We start from the raw sequence: 22,227 nt of genomic DNA, 5'->3' as shown, positions 1-22,227 counted from the left end.
TCATCCCTTTTCTTTGCAATCAAACGACCTAAAGCTTCTGCCATAATGATAAAAAGAAAGGGAGAAAGAGGATCTCCTTGTCTTAAACCCCTAGTAGCTTCAAAACAAGTCTGAGGACTACCATTAACCAGCACAGAGAATCATGGAGAACACACACAACTCTTCACCCAGGCAATCCACTCATCACAAAACCCAAACTTCCACAAGATTGCAAACAAAAAATTCCATCTCACCTTATCATACGCCTTTTGTATATCTAGTTTGACTATCATTTTGTTTGTTTTTGCAATACGAATCGAGTGAATAGCCTCATGAGCAATTATAATACCTTCCACTATAGACCTGTTTGGTGCAAAGCCGCTTTGCTCCTCAGAAATAATATACTTCAGGACCTTCAATCTGTTCGCAATTACCTTAGAGATAATTTTATAAACAGTATTACACAAAGAAATGGGACGAAAATCATCAAAAGAGAAGATAGAATTCTTTTTAGGAACAAGGGCAATAAAAGTGTCATTGAAATCTTTCAAAATGAAACCCCCTTCTTTGGACTCCTCCACAATACGCCATAAATCATTTGCAAACAGATCATAAAACTTTTGAAAGAAAGCCACTGGGAAACCATCCGGACCCGGGGCCTTATGACCACCTAAATCAAAGAATGCACTTTTTACTTCTTCCAAAGAGACCCTATCCAACAAGCTGCGATTTTGTATTTCTGAAATACATTCTAGGATAATCTCCAAAAAACTATCATCAACCATCCTCTGTGGATCCTCCTCCATAAGTAACTGCTGGAAAAAACTTGCTGCCGCATCCTCAATATCCTTCTGCTTGGATAACACCTTCATTATTATGAATTGAAAAGATTTTATTGCACGATCTTCTTACCTTTACAGAACTATGAAAGAACTTAGCATTTTTGTCACCATCTTCAAGCCATGTTTCCCATGACTTGTCTCCAGAAAATCTCCTCCCTAGCTAACACCTCCATATATTCCTAATTAAGTCTTTTCTCCTCCACAAATTCTAACTCTATCATGCCATTCTAAATCACTCGATTATGAAGGTCTTCCAAACCTTTTTCAATGGATAATTTCTCAACAAAAACATTTTTAAACTTTTCCCTATTCCATCTTTTCAAGACTCTTTAAGATGTTGTAACTTCTTGTAGAAAACAAAAGCATGATTACCATACCAGACTGGCGAATTTCTTCACCAGTCCTCTATCAAATCTCTAAAACCTTCTTCCCTAAACCACATCATTTCAAATTTAAAAGGACACCATATTGGAGCTATATCATCTTGAATAAGGAGGCTAAGTGGATAATGATCAGACCCATGAATTAGCAATATAGCTGCTTCAGTCACCCACGATTTCACCATCCAGACGCTAGCTAGGAAAAAACAATCCAACTTTTCTGTAATGTTGGAAACCCCAGCCCTCCTATTGGTCCAAGTGAAATCTCCTACCTTAAAACTTCACTTCCACCAATCCACTTTCCATAGTGAAATCACTAAAATCTTGCTGCACTTGGCTAAACCTTAAAGACTTACCTTTCTTTTCCATAGGGGATAGAGTAGCATTGAAGTCTCCCCCTAAAACACAAATGTGGCCCTCAAGGTTCACAATAATATTTGCCAACTATTCCCATACCCTCCTGTTTTCAAGAGTACTAGTTGGCCCATACACATTGAACAAATCAAAATTACTTTGCAATGCTTTCGAAAAGACTCTCACCCATTGCCAATGTTTTTCCATTCTTACTGGATCAATTTCTATAGTAGCTTCATTCCACAAAATCCCCAATCCTCCAAAGGCACCACTTGCCTCAGAGAACACACCTCCCCATTTCTGAAACCAAAGTTGGAAAACCTAAATATCGTCACCTTTTTAACTTAGATCCTTGAATCATCACAATGTCTAGCGACACCTGATCAAGACATCCCTTTATCAGGCGTCGTTTGTCAGGGGCATTGCAACCCTTGACATTCCACGAAAGACACCTCATTGCCTCCGAGAAGAGGCATAAGCTCTTCCCGATCTAAGTTTGGTTTGTCCCTTTGCAGTACTAGCCATCTCAAGCTTTTCCTTGTTAGATTTTGCACCTCTAGACTTTTTCTCTCCTATTTTTGGCTTAACTTGTTTTGACCTAGTTTGATTCAAAGATCTCTTCTTTGACAGCCCTACTTCCTCCTGCAAACCTAAATTATCAATGTTATTAATCTTATCCTCCGACTCTTGTGAATCCAAGCCTTCCTTTTCCGGCAAATCAATGTATTTGCTTTCATCATTAATGAAGTTCAAAGTTCTTATGGGAGAAATTTGAATATCCTTGAATATTCCATCATTTGAATCCTCCAAGTCCATACACTTATCCTCCTTCCCATCTCTCTCCCCTCGACTTCCATTAAAATGATGTGTATTCATATCTTCAGGAAAAGGATCATTTAGATTCAATCCTCTGTTCTGGCATATCACCCCTGATGCTTTGTTTTGAAGAGAAACCCCATTTTTTCCCTCCGATCTTGTTTCTTCAGTATGAAGAGACTTCTCTCCATCTTGCTCTATATGAAACTCTCTATTATCTACAAGCTCCTCCTCTATCTTTTGTTGGTCCTTTGCAGATTCATGACCCGTCAAAGACTCTACAAATTTCAAAATATTATTCATACCCGAGCTTCCCTCTATAATCTAACTATCGCTACCAACATCCACAAAGCCATGCATCTTATCAACCATATTTTCCTCTTCCATATGGGTTTCAATTTCCTCACGATCCAAACCCGCCATATTTAGATTAACCCCATTTTCCTTCTCGCCTTCCTTAGAACTTGTTCCCTTGCTTTGGTAATTTCTATCTTTGACAATTGTACTTTTCCAACCTTCCTTTGTCGTTCCATTAGCCTCTGTCAAACGTACTAGTAAGTCCTACAACCTGTTATGACAGAGATTCTTCCCCTTAGTAATGCTCTAACACTCTGTCTCTGAATGTCCTTTTTTCTTACACAAAGCGCATACATCTATCAAATCCTCAACTTCAATGGTTTGCCTCCACAATCCCTCGCCAGACTTCAACTCTATATATTGCAGAAGTGGGTGTACAGCTTGCCACTATATGCAGATCCTGGCATACATACTGTACTCATTGACCTCCAAATCCTCATCAACCTTTAGAAACACTCCCAACTTGTCATAAATCATCTTTAGGGTTTCATTGTCCCAATATTCATGAGGGAGATTATAAAGTCGTATCCATAACAGGACTAAACCAATCTCTTCCTTTTTAGGATCAAAATTTGATTTCCAATCCTTAATAAAAAACCCTTTCCCCCCCTAAGAAATGGACCATTGTTTAAAATACATTCCTTGTCTTTCTCACTAGGGCTAATAACCAGATCGAACCCATTCGGAAGAGTTTTCAAAACACAAGCCTCTCCCCAGTTTGCATCCACCCATGACCGTACTCTAGAGAATGCAGTCCATTCTTCGTTCCATTTCATAAAAAAAAGCTCTACTCTTTAAAATCTGCACTCATACTTTCCACTCATGATTATCAACAAGAATAGAAACCACATGCGCATGTTCTGGGCTTTTACATACCTTTTTCGCCACCAGAACTTCTTCTCAATCATTTTAAAGTCAACCTGTGGGCCTGTGTGTATGGAAGCGAACCCCCATTTATTTCTCTCCCGCTCCCTTCCTCTGCAAATAAAAGCATTCCTGCCCTTCAAGGCTTACATATGTCTATTTTCCTGTCCCTTTTATGCCCTAAACAAAGGATGCCACTCATTATGATATCCTTTGATCCTCCGTCCTTTGTAGTTCGAAACCTGCCTCTGCCAACCTCTCTGCGAAACCCTAGCTCTACCATCTCCCTATGATAATCCATTGTTGTTATTATTATTATTATACTATATTATATTAATATATTATTATTATAGTATTATTATTTCTATTAGAATAATATAATATTATATTATAATTAGTATATTAATATAATAATTTTTTAGCAATTTTTTTTTATAATATTATTATATTGAATAATTGTTATATTAATATAATATTAATATATAATTATTATAGTACTAATATATTATTATATTAGCCCGCAACAGGTAGGAGAGTTGACTTGGGCAGTGGGTTCGCTCCTCATTGGTCTTGAGTTCGACTCTCCAAACCTGGTGTTTATACAATGTGTAATATACGGGCCCTTACCCACACCTTAGGGATTAGTCTCGCCTCAGCTTGCCTCAAAAATGGGCATCACGTTGGGTCGCGGGGATACCCTCGGCATCAAAAAAATATATATTATTATATGAATATACTATTATAATATTATAACAATATATTAATATTATAGCCCATTAATGGGCCTTGTAGGATTCATCCCACCCCTGGTGAAAATATTGGTGTGGTTTGGGAAAAATCAGAGTTGGATTGGGTCGGATCAACTTTGATGGTGCCTCTTGAGGTAACGTTGGGATATCGAGCGCAAGTTGTATTGCAAGAAATGAAGTGGGGGTGGTTTTGGCAAAGGGAGCTAAGCGATTGCAGGATGCTACAAACAATCAAGCGGAGGTGCAAGCAACTTTGCTTGCGATATCACTGGCAGAGAAGCTTTCAATCACAAAGATACACTTGGAAGGCGATTTGAAAATTGTAACGGAGGCCATTGCTAAAGGTGTCTCCCATTGCTGGAAAATTATAAAAGTAATTAATATTATTGGGATGAAAAAGAAAATTTCAAGATTTTAAAATACCATATATTCGTAGAGAAAGTAATGCAAAGGCTGACAATATGTCTAATAAAGGGTGCGAATTAAGTTGTAATGAGAAAAGGTGGTGGTTTGGTCCAAATGATGACGGGTCCCTACGGTCACCTAATGGAAGGCTGAGTTGGCACGTGATGTACTGCTATCTATCTTCCAAGCTTTTTTGGGCTTCATGCCTTGTCCTTCTTGCAATATGATGGCGTTTTGGGTGGATGCCATCGTTTTTTCTCACCTCTATGACATGGCGGATTATTAATTATAGAGAGAAAGGTGGCATGTGAGGCGGTTTCAAAAATGATTACTTGGCAGATTTAGGAATCAAGGATGGAAATTGCATTTATGGTATTTACTCCAATTTGACATGGTGGAGAAATTTAAATCGACGAAAAGGCAGCTCGGTTGCTTTCCAAGGTGGCGTGGTGTGTGGCAGAATTTAGACGGTGACAGGGGGAAGTTTGTGGTGTGAAGATCAAGCAAGGATGGAAGCGAATTTCTTGCTCCATTCCATCAAATAGCAGCTTGAATTCTTTGTAAGGTGTCTGAGAAGAGATTGGGCAGCATCTTCAAGTTCGACAACCCCTTCTTTTTGCAAATAATGGAGGTGTTGCTGGGGGGAGACTATCTTCAATCAGAATTCCATTATAGGACTAATGCAAATATTAACTCCATGGTGGTCGCTTGGGGCTTGACATTTGGAACAAAGGAGGAGGTTCTCTGGGTTGCTAAAGCCTGCATACCAGATCATTCCCTTTGTGATCTTACTTCTTTGTTGGCAAGAGCGATGACAGACAAGGGTTTGAGACACCCCTTTGGTGAAGGGATTATGCCGAAAAGGTGCAATGTGGATGTGGAGGTGAGGTCATCTGTATTATGGAATGATGGTGCGGATCATGCTGCAAGGACAGAGGACGCAAGGCTCGGGTGGGAAAATTTGTGAAGGATTATATCAGAGAAAGGGAAGTGGAGATGTGGGTGGCGAGGACAAAAAAGAAGAAGGATGAATCAAAGAAGCCTGATTTTGACCGTGAGGACTTTTGGATGAACGGGCCAGGTAGAAAGAAAATGAAACTTTGAGTTTTATGTTTTTGATGAAATTTTTTGTATGTTGAACATTTATGTTGGTCAAGTTTGTATTTGGCAGTTGACAAATTTTGGGGATGGTGGGGTAGTAATAGTTTTTAGTCATTCCTCTACGGGAGGTGTAATGTGGGTTTTCAGTGGATCTATGTGACAGGGACTGATTCTGGGGTTTACCCCATTTTTGCTTCACTGGAAATATTATTGTATAAACTCTTTTATTATTAATATAAATATACAGTTTACCGATCAAAAAAATATATATTGATATTATAATAGTATAATAATATAATAATTATTATTATACTATATATATAATTATTATAATATTTATATATTATTGTTATATTATTATAGTATAATAATTATTATTATAATATAATGATGTAGCATTATAATGATCATATTAGATATAAAAGATAAAAAATCAATTAAAAATCTGCAGAAAACTTTATCGAGGGCATTCATTAAAAATTAAAAAATCAATTAAATATCTGCCAAAAACCTTATTGAGGGCATTCAATTAAAATTTTCTAGATCTCGCTTCATTATCAAGGGCATTTGGCAGAAGAATGGTGTTAGTTTTAAGATTAGATTTAACATAAAGCAGAATATGCAACATATGAACAATAAACACAGCACTTTTACCCTAGAAAAACCCTCCTACTCGAGGGAGAAAAACCCAGCAAAATATATCTCCATATATTGAATGAATAAGAGCAGAAATCTGCTTACAAGTCTGGCCTTACTCAAGGCTGAATTAATACAATGAATAATAGCATCACTCCTTGATACTAAGTACAAATAAATATGCTTCCCCTTGAAGTCTGATCTGCTGCAAAAGGAATGGCAAACTTCTGCTGGAGGTAAGAATAACGTGATTGAATTGATAATTGAAATGAAGGATCACCACCTTACATATATACCAATCTAGGTGACCTTTCATCTAGGTCGCCTCCCTTAGAAAAAATAAAATAATAATTGCTATATGTAGGCCGACCCGCTTTTAATTAAGGAGAAAATATCTCCTGAAGCTAACAAACACTAACAAATGGAAGAGTCGACGCTACTCAACAGCATGGCATTCAGCAGGTCTACAAATTCATCTAATGATAATAATATAAGGAATAATAAATTGATTGTAATGGAATAATGACAATAAATGGTTAATACTGATACAAGGTAATATACTAACAGAAACATTGATGATAATCAATATAAGGCATTAATGAAATATAATGTAATATGGTAATTGGTCAGATATAATTGATTATCATAATGAGATGAATTGAATGAATATAATAAATGATTCATTGTAAATGAGGGACTCTCTCTTAAGTACGCCACTCCATAGTGGATGCCTAACACCTGCCACATGGAGCCAAGGGGGGTGAAGCATCTGCTCTTGGGCTTAAGAGGGAAGGTGGTTGTGATGAGGGGGAACGGCAATAGGATACCTCACTGGGTATGCCACTCCATGATGGATGCTTAACACCTGCCATATGGAGCCAAGAGGGACGTAGCATCTGCTCTTGGGCCTAGGATGGAGGATCTCTTGGACACCCTATCCAACTAGCCTACCCTAATGTACAAAGGCATTGAATAATTGAGAACAGCAACTAACCTACAATCTGATTTTGTCTAACAATTCTGACTTTGTCTAACAAATATAACAATCTAACTATATCTAATAAATCCAATACTAAGGGTAATGAATACATTAAAATTTAAATCACTCGATCTAATTCATTAGTATATGTTTCAGTTTATATGTATCACTTCACATGTGTTCTCCAATTTTGTGTTGCACGAAAACAATATACAAAGGTACATCCATAAACTTAATTACCTATTTTAGATTTGGGCAAAATTAGGTTAATTTAAAGTATAAATAATTAGGGGACATTACACCATTAATGAATGCATATTTTATCCTGCGATTCTTGATGTTTCTCTTATAAACTCGACATTGAATATGGAGATTCATGGTGGAAGGCACTCCATTGTCTTTACTGCATCTATCTTCCTTTCTTTACAGTCTTGAAAGATTCTAGTAGTGCTTGAGCATCTTTATATGAATTTGTATGTGTTGCCAAGATATGCATTCTTATGTGTATGTATCTATATCTATATTGTCACTCTATTAAGCAAGGTGGGTTGGATCTTTGGGTACCACATGGTCAAGAGATAGCTTGCTGCTATTGGCTTGGAGATTGATTCTTGAATTGCTATCAATCTTCATCTCATTATTTATCATTTAAGTTGAAAATGGGTCACAACTTACAAGTTGTAAATTAATGACATTGTTCTTTAATTGTATTTAGAGGTTGTTGAAAGTATCAAACCATGTATTCTATGAATTGGTTAGAAGTTTTGTGAACTATCCTTTGTAATATATTTTTGGAGAAAATGGATAGTCAATATGTTAAAATTCATTTGAGTAAAACTGGTACTTTTTTATGATAATTTCAAAAAATTTGTTTACAAAACTTAATATAGGAATGTTTGATTGAGTAGATTCTTAATTAGCTAAACTATGAGTAGATTTTAGGTGCTTTCGATTCATAAGTTATGTGACAAATAGAGAATTAAGCCTATCTTACCAAGAAACCCTTAATGTAGTTGTCAAATGATTTTTATGATTTGTTCACTCATTTTAGCACTCTAGGAGTACTTAGGGTTAAATTCTATGCTGTAATGGTTCATTAGGAATAACCAATTCTTTTCATTTTGGTTCAAATTTTGCCAAACTGCCTACTTCTTATTTTATGATAGTCAAATTTACTAGATTTGGTTTGCCAATTAGATTCACAGCAACAAATAAATGTTTGCCCTAGTGAACATCAAGTTCACTAGAGCAAACACTCTATGAAAGCGACAAAAATTCCACTATTAAGGTGAATGCTTCACAAGTTGCTAAACACTTTGTCTTTCTGTGAACGACTGAAAATTGAAACCTATTCCTATGTCCAACCTGAGGGTTTACCAGGATTCAAGACTGTTTTAAACATAGAGATAAGTATATTTTCAATATGGTTAAAATTATCAAATTTACTACAGTTAATTGCACTCCTTTGAAAGTTAGTGTGTTGACAATAAAATGAATGTAGATTTCATTATTCCATTTATAATATCATCTTGTACAGATTAATTGAAATATGTATGTAGTAATATTTTAGTCTATGTATCTCACTTAGCCATGTCTTGGTTCTGAGTTGAAAAGAGAAGAGAAAGTGAACTAATGTAGAGTCTGTCACGTTAGACTTAGGTTCCTTCTCTCTTGTACTTTTGCATCAATAACTGTAATGGGATGAATCTGTTGTGATCATAGTTCCCAGGCTCGGACTTGGCTCGGACTCGGCAAGGCCGGCTCGACTCGTGACTCAGCTATGACTCGGCTACAACTCGGCAATGACTCGGCAAAATAAAAAAACCCTTGAAATTAAGAGATTTTTAACGATTTAAAACTTGTTTCATGCACCCATTATTGAATAAAGCCCAATTATAATGTGTGCTAGCTTGTTATGCCATGAAAGGCATGCTGGTAGAGTATCTACTTGTTTGGGGCTTTTGTTTAGTATTTTCTTTGGCCAAATTGAAATTCTGGGAGCACCAACATGAGACATCATGAACATCTTCACTTGGAAACTGTAAGGAGTGCTTGTGTATGGTAGCATTAAATAGTGTGCTTGTTGAACTTAGGTTTTACCTTGGGACTATAGTTAACCTTGGTCTTTCTTGGACCTCTTAGTTTTTAGGCTATATATATGTTGGATGGAAGAGGGGATTGTGAGGCCAAAAGGGTTTGAAAATATGCTCCTCATAGACATGTCCCTTGCCAAAAATAACCTTGTACCCCATGGGGGGATTTTTTGGGATGTGGGGATAGGTAGGAAATGTCCCCAACTCACCCCCTTTTTCAAAATTTTAAGAAACATCCCTGTTGTGAGGTACTCACACATCGCCCCATTGCAAATGAAGACCCCCACTTTTTGCTTTCTAGGGTTAGCTCTTTTAGTTTTGTTGTTGGTCATTTTAGTGTCTTAGCCTTTGCATTGAGGGATTGAGTTTCTCAAAGGTCATCAAGTTAGGTGGATCTCCTCAAGGTGGAGTGAAGGAGGTTAGGTCAGTTGAGTGATTAGGGGTTATTTAGATCATTCCTAGGGTTTTTGTGTACTATCCGATCACGCTTAAAGTTGCTAAATCAAACCTTGGTTGAATAAATAGTGTCCTCCTAGGTCTCGTCCCTTACATCAAGGTCAGAGTGAACTCGCCTTAAAAGTCTGGAATGTCATCCTGATCCTGAAATGGCCTGAAATTTGACTAAGTCTGGAAATTTGAAGGATCCTCCAAAAACTAGATTTTGCATTATAACTCATGGAGGTTCGAAACCACTCTCAATCATCTTGACAATATATATGGAATATAACTTAAAGTATAAGAAAGAGAAAAGACATAAAGAAATGCCACTTATACTTAAATGTTATATTCCATATACGAATCCTGACGGAGAGACAACTTCATGTTTTTTTTGTTTTTTTCAAGTCAAAACATTGACCTGTTGTGGCCGAGTCTTGGAGCTTGGACTCAGCAACTTTTGCCATAACTCGCTTGACTCGCGAGTCAGGCGAGTTATGGTCAAAACTCGCCAAGTCCGAGTCGCGAGTCAGCAAAACTCGCCAAGCTTGGCTCGACTCGCCAACTCGGCGAACTCGCCTGACTCGCGGCGAGTTTGGGAACTCTGGTTGTGATTATGTTAGTTTCATGTGTTTGTTGTTTATACAGAAAAGTGATAAACCATACTAATTTCTTATTAAATTTACTTTTTCTTAGTAGGAATATTGTTAATTAAGGTTACTGAATCATTTATTTATAGTTACTTTTCTTTGTTTCTTTTAGAGCATAGTGAAAGGCACAAATTCCTATACACTAAGTTAGGGTGAAAGCATATCGCCCCTATCTAGTTACATTAGGGTTTAGTATGCCTGTGCATACCCTTATGTGAGTTGTCTCATTTGAGTTAAGTTTCCACATGTATTTGTATAAGTGTGCCACATTGTGATGATTGTGATGTGCACAATCTTTCATGGATCAAGGTGATTAAACTCTACCTGTGTGTCTACATATATCTTCCACATGTAGCTGTTTGTGTGACAACAAAACTAGAGCATTAGCATCATAGGTAGTTGTTAACGCAAAAAAATTGTTAGCCTTGTTTTCATCCCTTTCGTCCTTGGTAGAATTTAAGCATTACAAATACAATTATGTGTGTTCTATCACATATTTCCTTTATTGTCTCTTTGGATTTTCAGGTATAATTCACTAATTTGGGTGTGTCGGTGCCCCAATACATATTTATATTGTGTGTAGTCATTTCTCTTCTGTTTGTAGGTACACTAAATGGGATAAAGAATCAGTAACTAATACGTAGAAATTTAGAATTCAAGGATACTGCAAATAATTTTTCTGCAGAAAGACAGCCCAAGCCAATAGTCTCATGCATTTTTTGAGCTTCTAGATTTTACAAGATTACAATCATCGATGAAACTGCTGCAACATCAAGTTAAATGTGTAAATCGGCAATCTTGATTCTGCTATGAATGTCAAAAACAATAAAGCTAAAATCCAATCAACGTATATGTGTGAACTGTGAACTCAATATTCCTTAACCCTTTTTATAAAAGGTTCCCAAAGATATGCATCCTTTAAAAAATAGTGCAAACCTGGTTGGGGAGAGGCATGAAGATATGAGGAGACAATGCCAGTTGTAGAAGACAAAGCAAAACCTCTCCTAAGCTTCACATTCTCTCCCATGATGGCAGCAACTTCCATTAGAGCATTTTGAACAGTTGTCTCCCCAGATAATTTAGGATGATCCAATTTTATTTTCATTTCCTGCAATAAGACACAATCATGTTACAAACAACAAATTAGGCCAGCGAATTTCTCAGGTGCTGCATTCTAAATCTTTTTGTCTTGGAACACACTTCTCAAATAAGGCATTACTTCCCAACTCAAACAACAAACTGGTATGCATATTCAACTTCATTCTTAGAATTAATGATGAAAAAATCGGAATTTTCACATTGGACAAATATTAGACCACTAATGGGGTTCACCCCGCAGTGCAGCGGTAGCTGCAAGGCCGTGTTGATACGGTATGCTGTGTTCGAGTCCCTACAGGTCTTCTCGGCGGTCACCCTGGCTGAGTGCGGAGGATACAGTTCGGTCACTACCCGGCTCACCTGACCCACCTTCTAACCACGATGCAGTAATGTTGATGTCCACGCAGGCTGGTGCTTTGGAGGCTTGAGGAATTGGAACCCGTGGAGCAATAAAATGATGCCAGATCATTGGACTCGAAGACCGAATGAAGTGATAAGAAGTTCAACATGGAGAGACAAGGAGTCAGATTGGAGGGATGGCACGTGGAGAGATAAGGAGGGGGAGACATAAGGAGTGATGGTGTGGAGAGATGAGCAGGAGATATAAGGTGTATGGAGAGATAAGGAGTGGAGAGATAAGGCATGCATGGAGTGATAAGGTGAGATGATTCCAGATATGGAGGAGTTAATACCTCATCATTCAAGATATTGTATTCGGGGATGGGGTCCCCCATTGTGGCCCCACTGGTTCATAGCTCAAGTCAAAAAGCATTTACCGATCAAAAAAAAACATTAGACCACTAATAATATTTTTTGTAGTATCTAAGAATGGTGTGTACAAAACAGTGATTCAACAGCTTCTGGCCACCACAGACAGCCATTAATACGTTACATCTTAATACCCCTGAACAACCAAATATGAATTCTAGTGTCTACTTTCTGATCAGTCTACAGCTAAGCAAAATGGAAAAAATATTTAATCTAATTAATTGAACCTCTAAAACGATAATGCTACAAACCAATATGAATTCTACAGTCTCAATATTTGTCAATGATTATCCAAAACCATAAAGCTTCCTTGCCAAAGAGTGTCACCTCACTTTATCTCAATGGCAATAGCCTGATATTTTTTCAAAGAGTGTCAGCAAGGTAGAGGTAGATTAAGTATACCAGCTATAACTTGAATCTTATTGATGACTTTTGTGGTAATGACACTATTTTGGGACATCTATATGGGAATCTAGTGCCCACGGATCTTATCCTCTTGGAACTTCACACAGATATAATCTATTATCCTCTTACATCTGAGTATCAGCATGACACAATTATTAAGCATTCCTGGTCAAGTTAAAAGGGGATCCGGATCATGGTAAAAAGTTGTATAGTCGAAGCAATAATTGGTTGATTATTCTCTCCCAGCGAGTGACATCTATATAGGAAAGGCATTATGAAGAGTTATACATCTATAACCAAAAGGTAGCAAGAGAGCCTCTTGGATCTCAGAAAGTGGATTATATCTTCCTCTGATTTTGTTATGGTACCCATAAACATACCCCAATTGAACAACCAATCAAAGTTGCTCTGTTCAAGATAATAAAGGGCAATCTTGACACTCAAAAAGAAAAAGATCTATTTTAGGAGATACCATGCATAAGAGCAGCATGCATTAAAATAGTGAGCCCTTCTGTAGCCAATATGCTGTTCTAGGTAATACATGACAGTATTGATTAGAAATAAAGACTACACACTGGAAATTCAACCCATTGGGGGCATAAAAATGACACTAAGACATCACCACGCAAGCCACGTGCCACTATTAAAATAATGTAATGTTTCTCTAATGGTCATCTTAGTTAGTTTAGGTAGTTTCTAATTATGGCTTCTTTTTACGTTTGTTTCGTTTAGACACAACGTAATGTAATTGCCTATATATGTAAACTCTGTTTTCATTATTGAATATACAATTACCATTACATGGTATTTGGTGCCATTTTGAAAAATCACAGCCATTTTTTGCAATGTTTTTTTCTGCATGACCTACATTCTGCTATGTTTTCTAGGCCCAACCCAGCTTGTTTTTTGGTTGTTTTTGGCACGATCTGGTTCATTTTTTGTTGGGCAGCATTTTGTTTCTACTCGAGTTTTGTAGGAAGCCCTTTTTTCCCTGCAACGTGCGGACAAATTTTGGGTGCAATTTCAACTCGCACAACCTAGGGCTTTTTCCGTGTCTATTCATTGCACCATTTTTCGCAGGCCAGAAGTTTGGTGGCAGCTCTAGAGGTTTTAGCCCACATTTTTGGGGTTTTTGTAAACACGTGGGAGTCGCAATTCACAACAAATCACGATGTATTTGGGCACCTCAGATCCACGAATAGGGTTTGATTTGTGGCAGCTCTGGTTTCTCCGTGCATTTCTATGACCTAGGGTTTTGTGGGTCCTCTTCAGCATGCTGAGACTTCTATATTCTAGGTTGTGGTGTTTTTTCTAGGTTTTTATCATTTTTTCCTCAAAAATTATATCTAGGTTTTTATAATGTTTTCCTCAAAAATTATATCTAGGTTTTCCTTATTTTTTCCTCAAAAATTATATCTGAGTTTTTATAATGTTTTTCTGAAGAATTATATCTAGGTTTTGCCTGATTTTCTCCTAAAAAATCATGGTTGCTTTTTGCTTTCTTGCACGATTTTTTCCCACAAAAATTGTGGGATCTTTCTCTGCAAGAGGGTTTTCTATTGTTTTCTACAAAAAATCATGACTAATGTTTTAGTGTTTGGGTTTTGATCGATTTTTCTCCTCAAAAATCGTTTTTTTTTTTTTCAATTTTCTACTCAAAAATCATTTTTGGGTTTTTTCAATTTTCTCTTTAAAAATCGTTTCTGGGTTTTATAATTTTTTCCTCAAAAAATTACTATTGGGTTTTCTAATTTTTCTCCTTAAAAATCAGGCAGTTTGGGTTTGGCAATTTTCTCCTCAAAGTTATGGTTTCAGTTTGAGAAGTTGTTCTCAATATCTCTGGCTACAGGGAGGGACGGTTTTATTTCCTAACATCAGGTTGGAAGGATTTTGATTATCTTGGTCATTTCCAAAAGTTTTGCAGCATCAGGGAGGGTCTGAGAAGCAAGCTCATTTTGCAAAGCGTTCTAAAAAGAAGGGGCAGCCTTCTGTGCATTACTGCCTATATATGTAAACTCCATTTTCATTATTGAATATACAATTACCATTACTGCCACAGTGGCTAGTAAAGGCCAGTACAAGGGAGTCCCCACCAATCAAATTAGAGGAAGAAGAATATGGAAGAGACGTGCATCCCTTCCTCCTCTATGGGAAAACTGAATGCAATTTGCTAAATTTGATTCTTGAATAAGAACGAAATATCGATTTGTGAGGAAAAAGTATTCTCTGCATCTTTCACTCAAAAATCCATTTTTTAAACCTGCACATACAAATGTAACAGATCTGAAATTCGATTGCTGGAGGAGCAAGCAAATGAGCCAGGTGATCTGCAACTTGCACAAGGAGAGGTCTAAAACCCAGCAGCTTGCATGGGAAGGGTAACAACTCAAATCTAAGAAGGTTTCCCAAGTGCCTTCAGGTATTTTTTCCTGCACTTATTTGATCCAATTCTAAATTGACAGTCATTCAAAGGGAAACTTACATTGATACATCATTACAATTAAATTTATCTCCAGAAAAGGGACTGCCTGCTTATGTGTTGATATTACCAGTTTTCTTATGTAGGAATTTCTAGACAGATTGGCATTTGTCATTTTCTCCTGATAAATTCCACAGTTTTATCATTTATTGTATATAAGATATATCATTTCCTATGGCTTAAATATCCACTTGCATGGCACAGATATATACTTGTAGAGTATGACCAATAAGATTGGATTCATGAAAAATTTCCCTTGCAGGCAAACCCTACTTCTATAGTAATAAGCAGAAACCTAGGAACTCACCTTCAAATCTAAAGATGGGAAACTCCTTTCAATACAATCAGATAAAAGGATCAGAAAAACATTCATTTCATCCTTCAAAGTTTTCCCTATACGTCCACATCCTTCCACCATGCCAGCAAGTGGAAGACCAAACAGTATAGTAGCATGGTGTAAGAAACCCCAAAGTCATATTGTATGGAATCATATACAGGGATTTTTGCCTCTGCATAAACTACAACAAATATTCACTTTCCTTGTGATTCTGAATGAAATTGAATTACTTTGAACATCTTACTATTTAGTCTTGGTATCTACTGCTTAGCTTGAGAAGTGATCACATTGGAGTTCCCACTCTTTGTAAAGGGATTCAGATTCATTCAAAAGCCAAGATTTTCATGCATTCAAATATGCCAAGCTCTACCTTATGGTCTATACCATGTAACCGTTAAAATCTCATTGCTTTGAAGATTGTAACTGCACTATTATCCATATGTTAAATTCACAATGAACATGGTTAATACCTTTCTGTATTGATTCTCATTTTTTCTAAACCGACCTTAATTGAACCTACTCTCATAAGAATATTCAGTGGCCCGAGTTGAATTAAAAAGCACACAGGTTCATGTCTCACATCGTATCATGTTTAACCTGCATATACATATTTAAATAGCTCATAGAATAGACCAAAATGTTGAAATAACTTCAGTCTTTCCATACCAGATGACAAGAAAAGACTAAATCCTAATTCATTTGTTTTGCCCCCAAAAATCAAAATAAGGTAAAAACTCTCAAAACAATACTTAAATTGAGTCTTTGGCATAGCCTTACCTCTAAAACTTTTGGATTTATCGTCCCAGCTTGTGATAAATCTTTGGGTAAAGATTCCATGGTCAAAACGGATCTTGCAATAGATAGTGCCTGCCATTTGACATATCCACATCAACTTTAAGTGTTGCAACACATTTGCAAGGATACCAAAAAAGGAGATGCAAAAAGACCAAGAAAGGATATAGCAATAGGCAGCAATAAAAATATAAATAATTTAACAGCCATGAGAAACAGTGTGAAAGAATAAAAATCTATTATAAACAGTTGAATAAAATGAACTAGACAGTTAGACTGGACCCTTACTTGGCACAGAAAGGATATAGCAATAAGCAGCAATAAAGATATAAATAATTTCACAGCCATGAGAAACAGTGTGAAAGAATAAAATCTATCATAAACAGTTGAATGAAATGAACTAGACAGTTAGACCGGACCCTTATCTAGCACCAATCTTAACCGGTAAACAATTAATCTGTCTCTTATTATCAATTACCTCAAAGTTAACAGCAATAACCCTGACCACTCGGTGGTCAAATGGGGTGAGCTCAAGTGGTAAAATCATGGGAACTTTCTTAATGGAGAACATGTTCAAATCCTCAAGAGACATGTCACATATGTACAAATGTTGAATATTAATTGGGTAAACTATCACATCTAATTGTGGTGTACACTAATAGCGGAGATAAGTGCAAGTTCTAAGTAGAAATGACAGAAAACATAACCCCTGATCATTGCATCTAAGCCCGAGGGTACCCCTCAAGGTGATACTATTTATTGACCAATCAAAAAAATAAAAACTTGACCAATTTATCAGATAGAATAAGAATAAGTAATAAAAATATCTTAATCTCGAGATTAAGAATGGAAAAAGGATTGAATAATCATCATAGTTACAAAAATATTTCTCAGGAATAAATCAGCAAACCAAAACATAAAGATTTTTTCAATTAATTGAGAAAAAATCGAGTTAGAATTAGAGAAAATTGGATTACGATCAAGGATAAACATAGAGCAGCCAAAAAATTTTAAAAACTGCAATTTTCTGGATAAAATCACCAAAAAGCAGGCTGACTGATTAAATCAAAAAATTGTCATTTTTAAAAGATAAAAATTGGTGTGGGGGGCGAGTGGCAATTAATCTGGATAAATTGTTATAAATCAGTGAGTTCACTTATTATGGAATAATGCATTAAAAATGTAAATAATTATTGTTTTAAATAGCACCAAGAGTACTTCTCCTTTGTTTCACAATAAGTAGAGCAATCAACACATATCATTGGAAACTGAAAAGCATGTCAAGATCTTATAAATTGTTCTTACAAACATTGAAACCCAGATTTGTGCTAGCTATTGAACTTCTATCAGTTATTTGAATGAAATTGTTATCTGGTAAAGCCAATGAATTCAAAAGTAAGAATAGAAAAAGCATACCAGATACTGGAATATTTCGTTCCTAGCAACAAAGTCAGTCTCGCAATTAATTTCAATAACAGCAGCTGTTTTCTCATCCTCAGCCAATGCCAATGTCCCTTCAGCTGCAATACGAGATGCCTTCTTGGACGCACCTGCAATTCCTTTCTTCCTCAACTCTGTGTATGCAGCCTCTGCACCAATCCATTCCAAATATAAATTAATACTAAGAAATACCCATTGCACAGCTTTTACTCTTTCATGTCAAAAAAATATTATTATTTAGAAGCGTTAAGTCTCATGATCATAGCAGCACATTTATTTATGTGGTAAAAAGTGGACTTGTTGCAAAAATGACCTAAGTTCAAAGCCCAGTGACCATGCACCCATGCTGATATGGCTTGATATAAGTTAGTAAAGGCCTTCATTCAGCAGTAATGAACAGATCCTTTAACTGATGAAAAACACATTGATGATTGCCAGTGAAGTGTAAATTCAAAAGTGAGATTCATGGAAGGTTGCAGTCTTAGGTCAACCAACAGGATTTCAATCTTGGAGAAGTCCTTGCTTATACAGTTAGACCAGGTGCAAGTCCTGGGAAAATATGGAGGTACAGATGATATCTAGATGGTAGCTGTGAAACAATATTAGATTATTCACATGCATTGAGAACAAAAAGTAGTGAAATCCTTTATTGTGGCTACTAAACCCTTTGAGAAAATTAATGCTCAATAAACAGTTGAGTCTGCATGTGCAAGCCATCGGTGATTCTTCAATTAAATAAAAATCTTTTGGAAGTAACTCTCGAATTAGAAAAAAAAAAAAAAATTGTCAACCTGACATCGAGAGAAAATAGTAAAACAAAATCTGTGATACAACTACTAAATTGAGCTGTGGTCTGGAAATAAGGTGTGGCATTTATCGCAACAGTCATTGCAGATTCAAAATCTGGCATGCATGTGCAAGGGGTCAAGTTGTAACAGATATGGCAAATACTTGTAAGAGGGTGACTCGGGTTCAAATCCCTCTCACTGCAAAAAGGCAGTCACTAACTTTAGCAAACGTGTGGCAAGACTTTAGCATAAAGATTATGTAGTGCACTAAGCATTGACCCATGTTTACAGAAATAAATGATGTGATCCAACCTTACCCTCTGCCATGTTAAAGGGCAGCCTATATACTTACAGAACACTTACCAAGCTATAAAGGAAACTAGCAAGCATGGGCCCATGCCAATGGAGCTTGTAAAAAAACGATATTAGGAATTACTTTACTTGCAGCGATCCAATATAAATTTACTTGCAGTGATCCAATAGCCTGATTGAGGCGTGAAGTGTGTGTTAGCTTCTGAGGTAGGAAGGAAGATGCCCCAAGGTAATCAATGGGCCCTTTACCCATTTCAAAAGAAAAAAAGGGCTAACGTAAAACTAGCACAGATGATTGTCCTTGTGACAGGGTGTCGCTTATCTCCTAGGATTAAAGTTGTTTTATCTTTTGGAAAGTAGCGGAATGACATGGAAGAAATTGCCCAGCATCGATCATCTGAAAGTATCCATCTATAGAATCTATAAACCGTTTTGCTTTGGCAGTGGTCTGCTTGCAGTGGCTTGATTTGCTAAATGTTTCTGAATGAGGCTGCACAGCATGTTTCTGGAATTTAAACATACTGTACAGTTTGATCCAAAAAGCATTTAGCAAGTTTGTTTAACCATTTTGGGCCAAATGACTTCAAAATAAATTTTTGCAATGGAATAGTGACCCAGCTATTGTGGCCTATAGCACTACATATCTTCGTCCAATCATGATACATTTCTCTGATTCCAAAAAACCAGATTAAGTCCTAAGAGGTTTGTTAGAAGCAAACAAGCCACACAACAAACAATAGAGATAGCGCTAGCTCAACTGGCAGAACAACCCAGCATGACGCACATAGTAATGGGATGGTTCTATGTTGGGGCCTTAGCAGGTCCATAAAATTTGGAGTGGGAGTGTAATAAGGTGCACTAGTCGAACATAACCCAGGTTCAAATCCCCCTGATCCCAACAAGGTAGCCCACAACACCAACAAACCAAGTTGTGGACTATCGATTATGATATATATGAGTGTAGCAATCCTTTCAAATTTTATAAATGTAGTGCAAACTTATTGTCATACACAACCGCGCCCAAGATTTACAAAACTAGATTAAATAAACAAAATCTATGCATGAGAGGGTTTAGGAGACATACATACCCAGGTTCCAATTGGAAGTAACAAGAGCAGCTTTGACATCCTTCATGGGTGCACTTGTTCTCTCTCTTAACTGCTTTATCAGATTCGCTTGCTCCGATACCCCAGCCTCCACACTGTATCTTCTGCGCATGTTGTCAAATTCAATGAAGCGTGATGTGGGTGAGGAATGGAATGTTTCCCTGTTGATTCCGCTGCCATGTTTTGATTGATATAGATTGGATTGAAGCCCATATGAAGAATAATAACAGTGCGATATCTTGAACTGTTTCAGGATAGATGAGATCGGACGTTGGAATTTGCTTGCACAAGCCATTTTTTATAGGTTATGACTCCTGAAAACTACTGCAACAGAAGATTGTTCATGTTAAAGTATAACCCAACGAAGCTTGGAAAAGCAGAGCTCTCGAAGGAGATGCAAATGCATTCATTCCACCAATTCCTAAAACAACAGCTAATCACTATGTTTCGAATTTTCCAGTCGTCGTGAGTGCAATGTCATATTGCAATGAATTTTATTATGAATGATGTTAGAAATATATTTTTACATTAGCCTAATGGATTTATTAGTTCCTCACTTAGGTAAGGATATTTATGCATTCATCTTGGTTATTTATTTTTTTGAGCTGATCAATCATATTTAAGAATTTTAAACAACTCTATAGTTCATATTTATTTTGTATTTTATGTAATTATAAAACTATCTTTTTTCTAAGAATTTTAAACAACTCTACAGTTCATATTTATTTTGTATTTTATGTAATTATAAAACTATCTTTTTTCTTTATCTTTATTGGACAATATTGAAATTAATAGGTAGAAAATTCAATTTTCGAAATAAAAAATTCTTATTTTTTATACATTTAATAAATGATATGTACAAACATTTAATTAAATTTTTAGTGTTCGACGGTTGGCAATATAACTATATATGAAATGTAATATGTACAGTACATATAGAATAAATAAATGATATCCATCCATGTACAAAAATTTGTGCGAGCATTTGTTTTGTGAATTGAATGCTTATTAAATGGTTACAGTTTCTCTTTTAGCTTTCAATGTCTTATTTTCATCATCATTTAGTCTCTGTGATTCTCCTATACAAGACAAAATTGGGATTTCATCTTTATCACTAACAGAGGTCGCGGTATTTCCAGATCCATAACAAAATGGGCCAGGTTAATTGTTTTTATATCTATCTCCAAAGTTTTATTTTTTTATCTTTTGCTTTATTTATTTGCTAATCTTAATATGGTATTATTATTGCATCTTGTTGTTCAATTCCTATTACTAGTTATGCTTGATATATCTCATTTTTGGGGCTTCTACTTAATCCTTTAATTTCTCATTGTGTTTGGGGGTTTACAATAAATAGTTCACTTTTTGAGCTTTTAATTCAAAATTTATGAATCTTCTCATTTTTATTGAACTTTCACTATAAATCTCTTGAATTCTCTGTTGTTAACTTGTTATGTTATGTTTTAGAAACTCACAAATGCCAATCTTTGTACGACAATGATGTTTTTGGCCACTTAAAATTAGGGTTTTGGATTTCCATATATTCTTGCAGACTTAGATTTTTCATCATTAGTTTACTGCAAGGGCTTCCTATCTCAGAACTGCTACTATCGGAACTGTTGGACTTGTTGAACTGAGACAACCTTATAGCCTTATAGATTTAATCTTCTTTATATGCAGTACCCTGTAAATCTATAATTTGGGTGTTGAATGTGGAGATTTAGTTGTTGTGTTACTTGAAATATTCTTTTAAAAAGTCAAGAATTTCATCTTTTAAACAATAAATCATATTTGTATCCTCCAAATGATGAGGCATTTTGTCAAACACTTAACGTACCACATCCATGCTACCATAAATTGCAGATATGGGCACCAGGGTAGTCGCAAATACAACATCTGATAAATTTCCCTTAATCGTTACAATTGAATGGATGCCCAAACTCTGTTTCAAAGCTCCCATTTTGACACGAGCTGGGAAAACATTGGCAAATTTTGTGGAGTTAAGATTTATGCTCGCCATTTGCATTTCTCCAAACAATTTCAACGCTTTATATTACGTGCA

The 22,227-nt window shown here is 36.2% G+C and overlaps 1 protein-coding gene across 1 annotated transcript in view; it reads right to left on the bottom strand.

The window, feature by feature from the left end:
- Window positions 1–20,677, bottom strand: part of LOC131029161 (elongation factor Ts, mitochondrial) — a 96,147-nt gene extending 75,470 nt beyond the window's left edge. The window contains exons 1-4 of the mRNA XM_057959557.2: window positions 20,148–20,677; window positions 17,936–18,108; window positions 16,505–16,594; window positions 11,577–11,748 (exon numbers count right to left, since the gene is read on the bottom strand). Coding sequence (XP_057815540.2) covers window positions 11,577–11,748; window positions 16,505–16,594; window positions 17,936–18,108; window positions 20,148–20,460 — 748 coding nt within the window. The 5' untranslated portion in view covers window positions 20,461–20,677. The remainder of the gene's footprint in view (window positions 1–11,576; window positions 11,749–16,504; window positions 16,595–17,935; window positions 18,109–20,147) is intronic.
- Between the last annotated feature and the right edge of the window lie 1,550 nt (window positions 20,678–22,227).

This window comes from Cryptomeria japonica, chromosome 1, assembly GCF_030272615.1.
Source record: "Cryptomeria japonica chromosome 1, Sugi_1.0, whole genome shotgun sequence".
Taxonomy (NCBI): Eukaryota; Viridiplantae; Streptophyta; class Pinopsida; order Cupressales; family Cupressaceae; genus Cryptomeria; species Cryptomeria japonica.
This window is presented reverse-complemented; position numbering and strand designations above follow the sequence as displayed.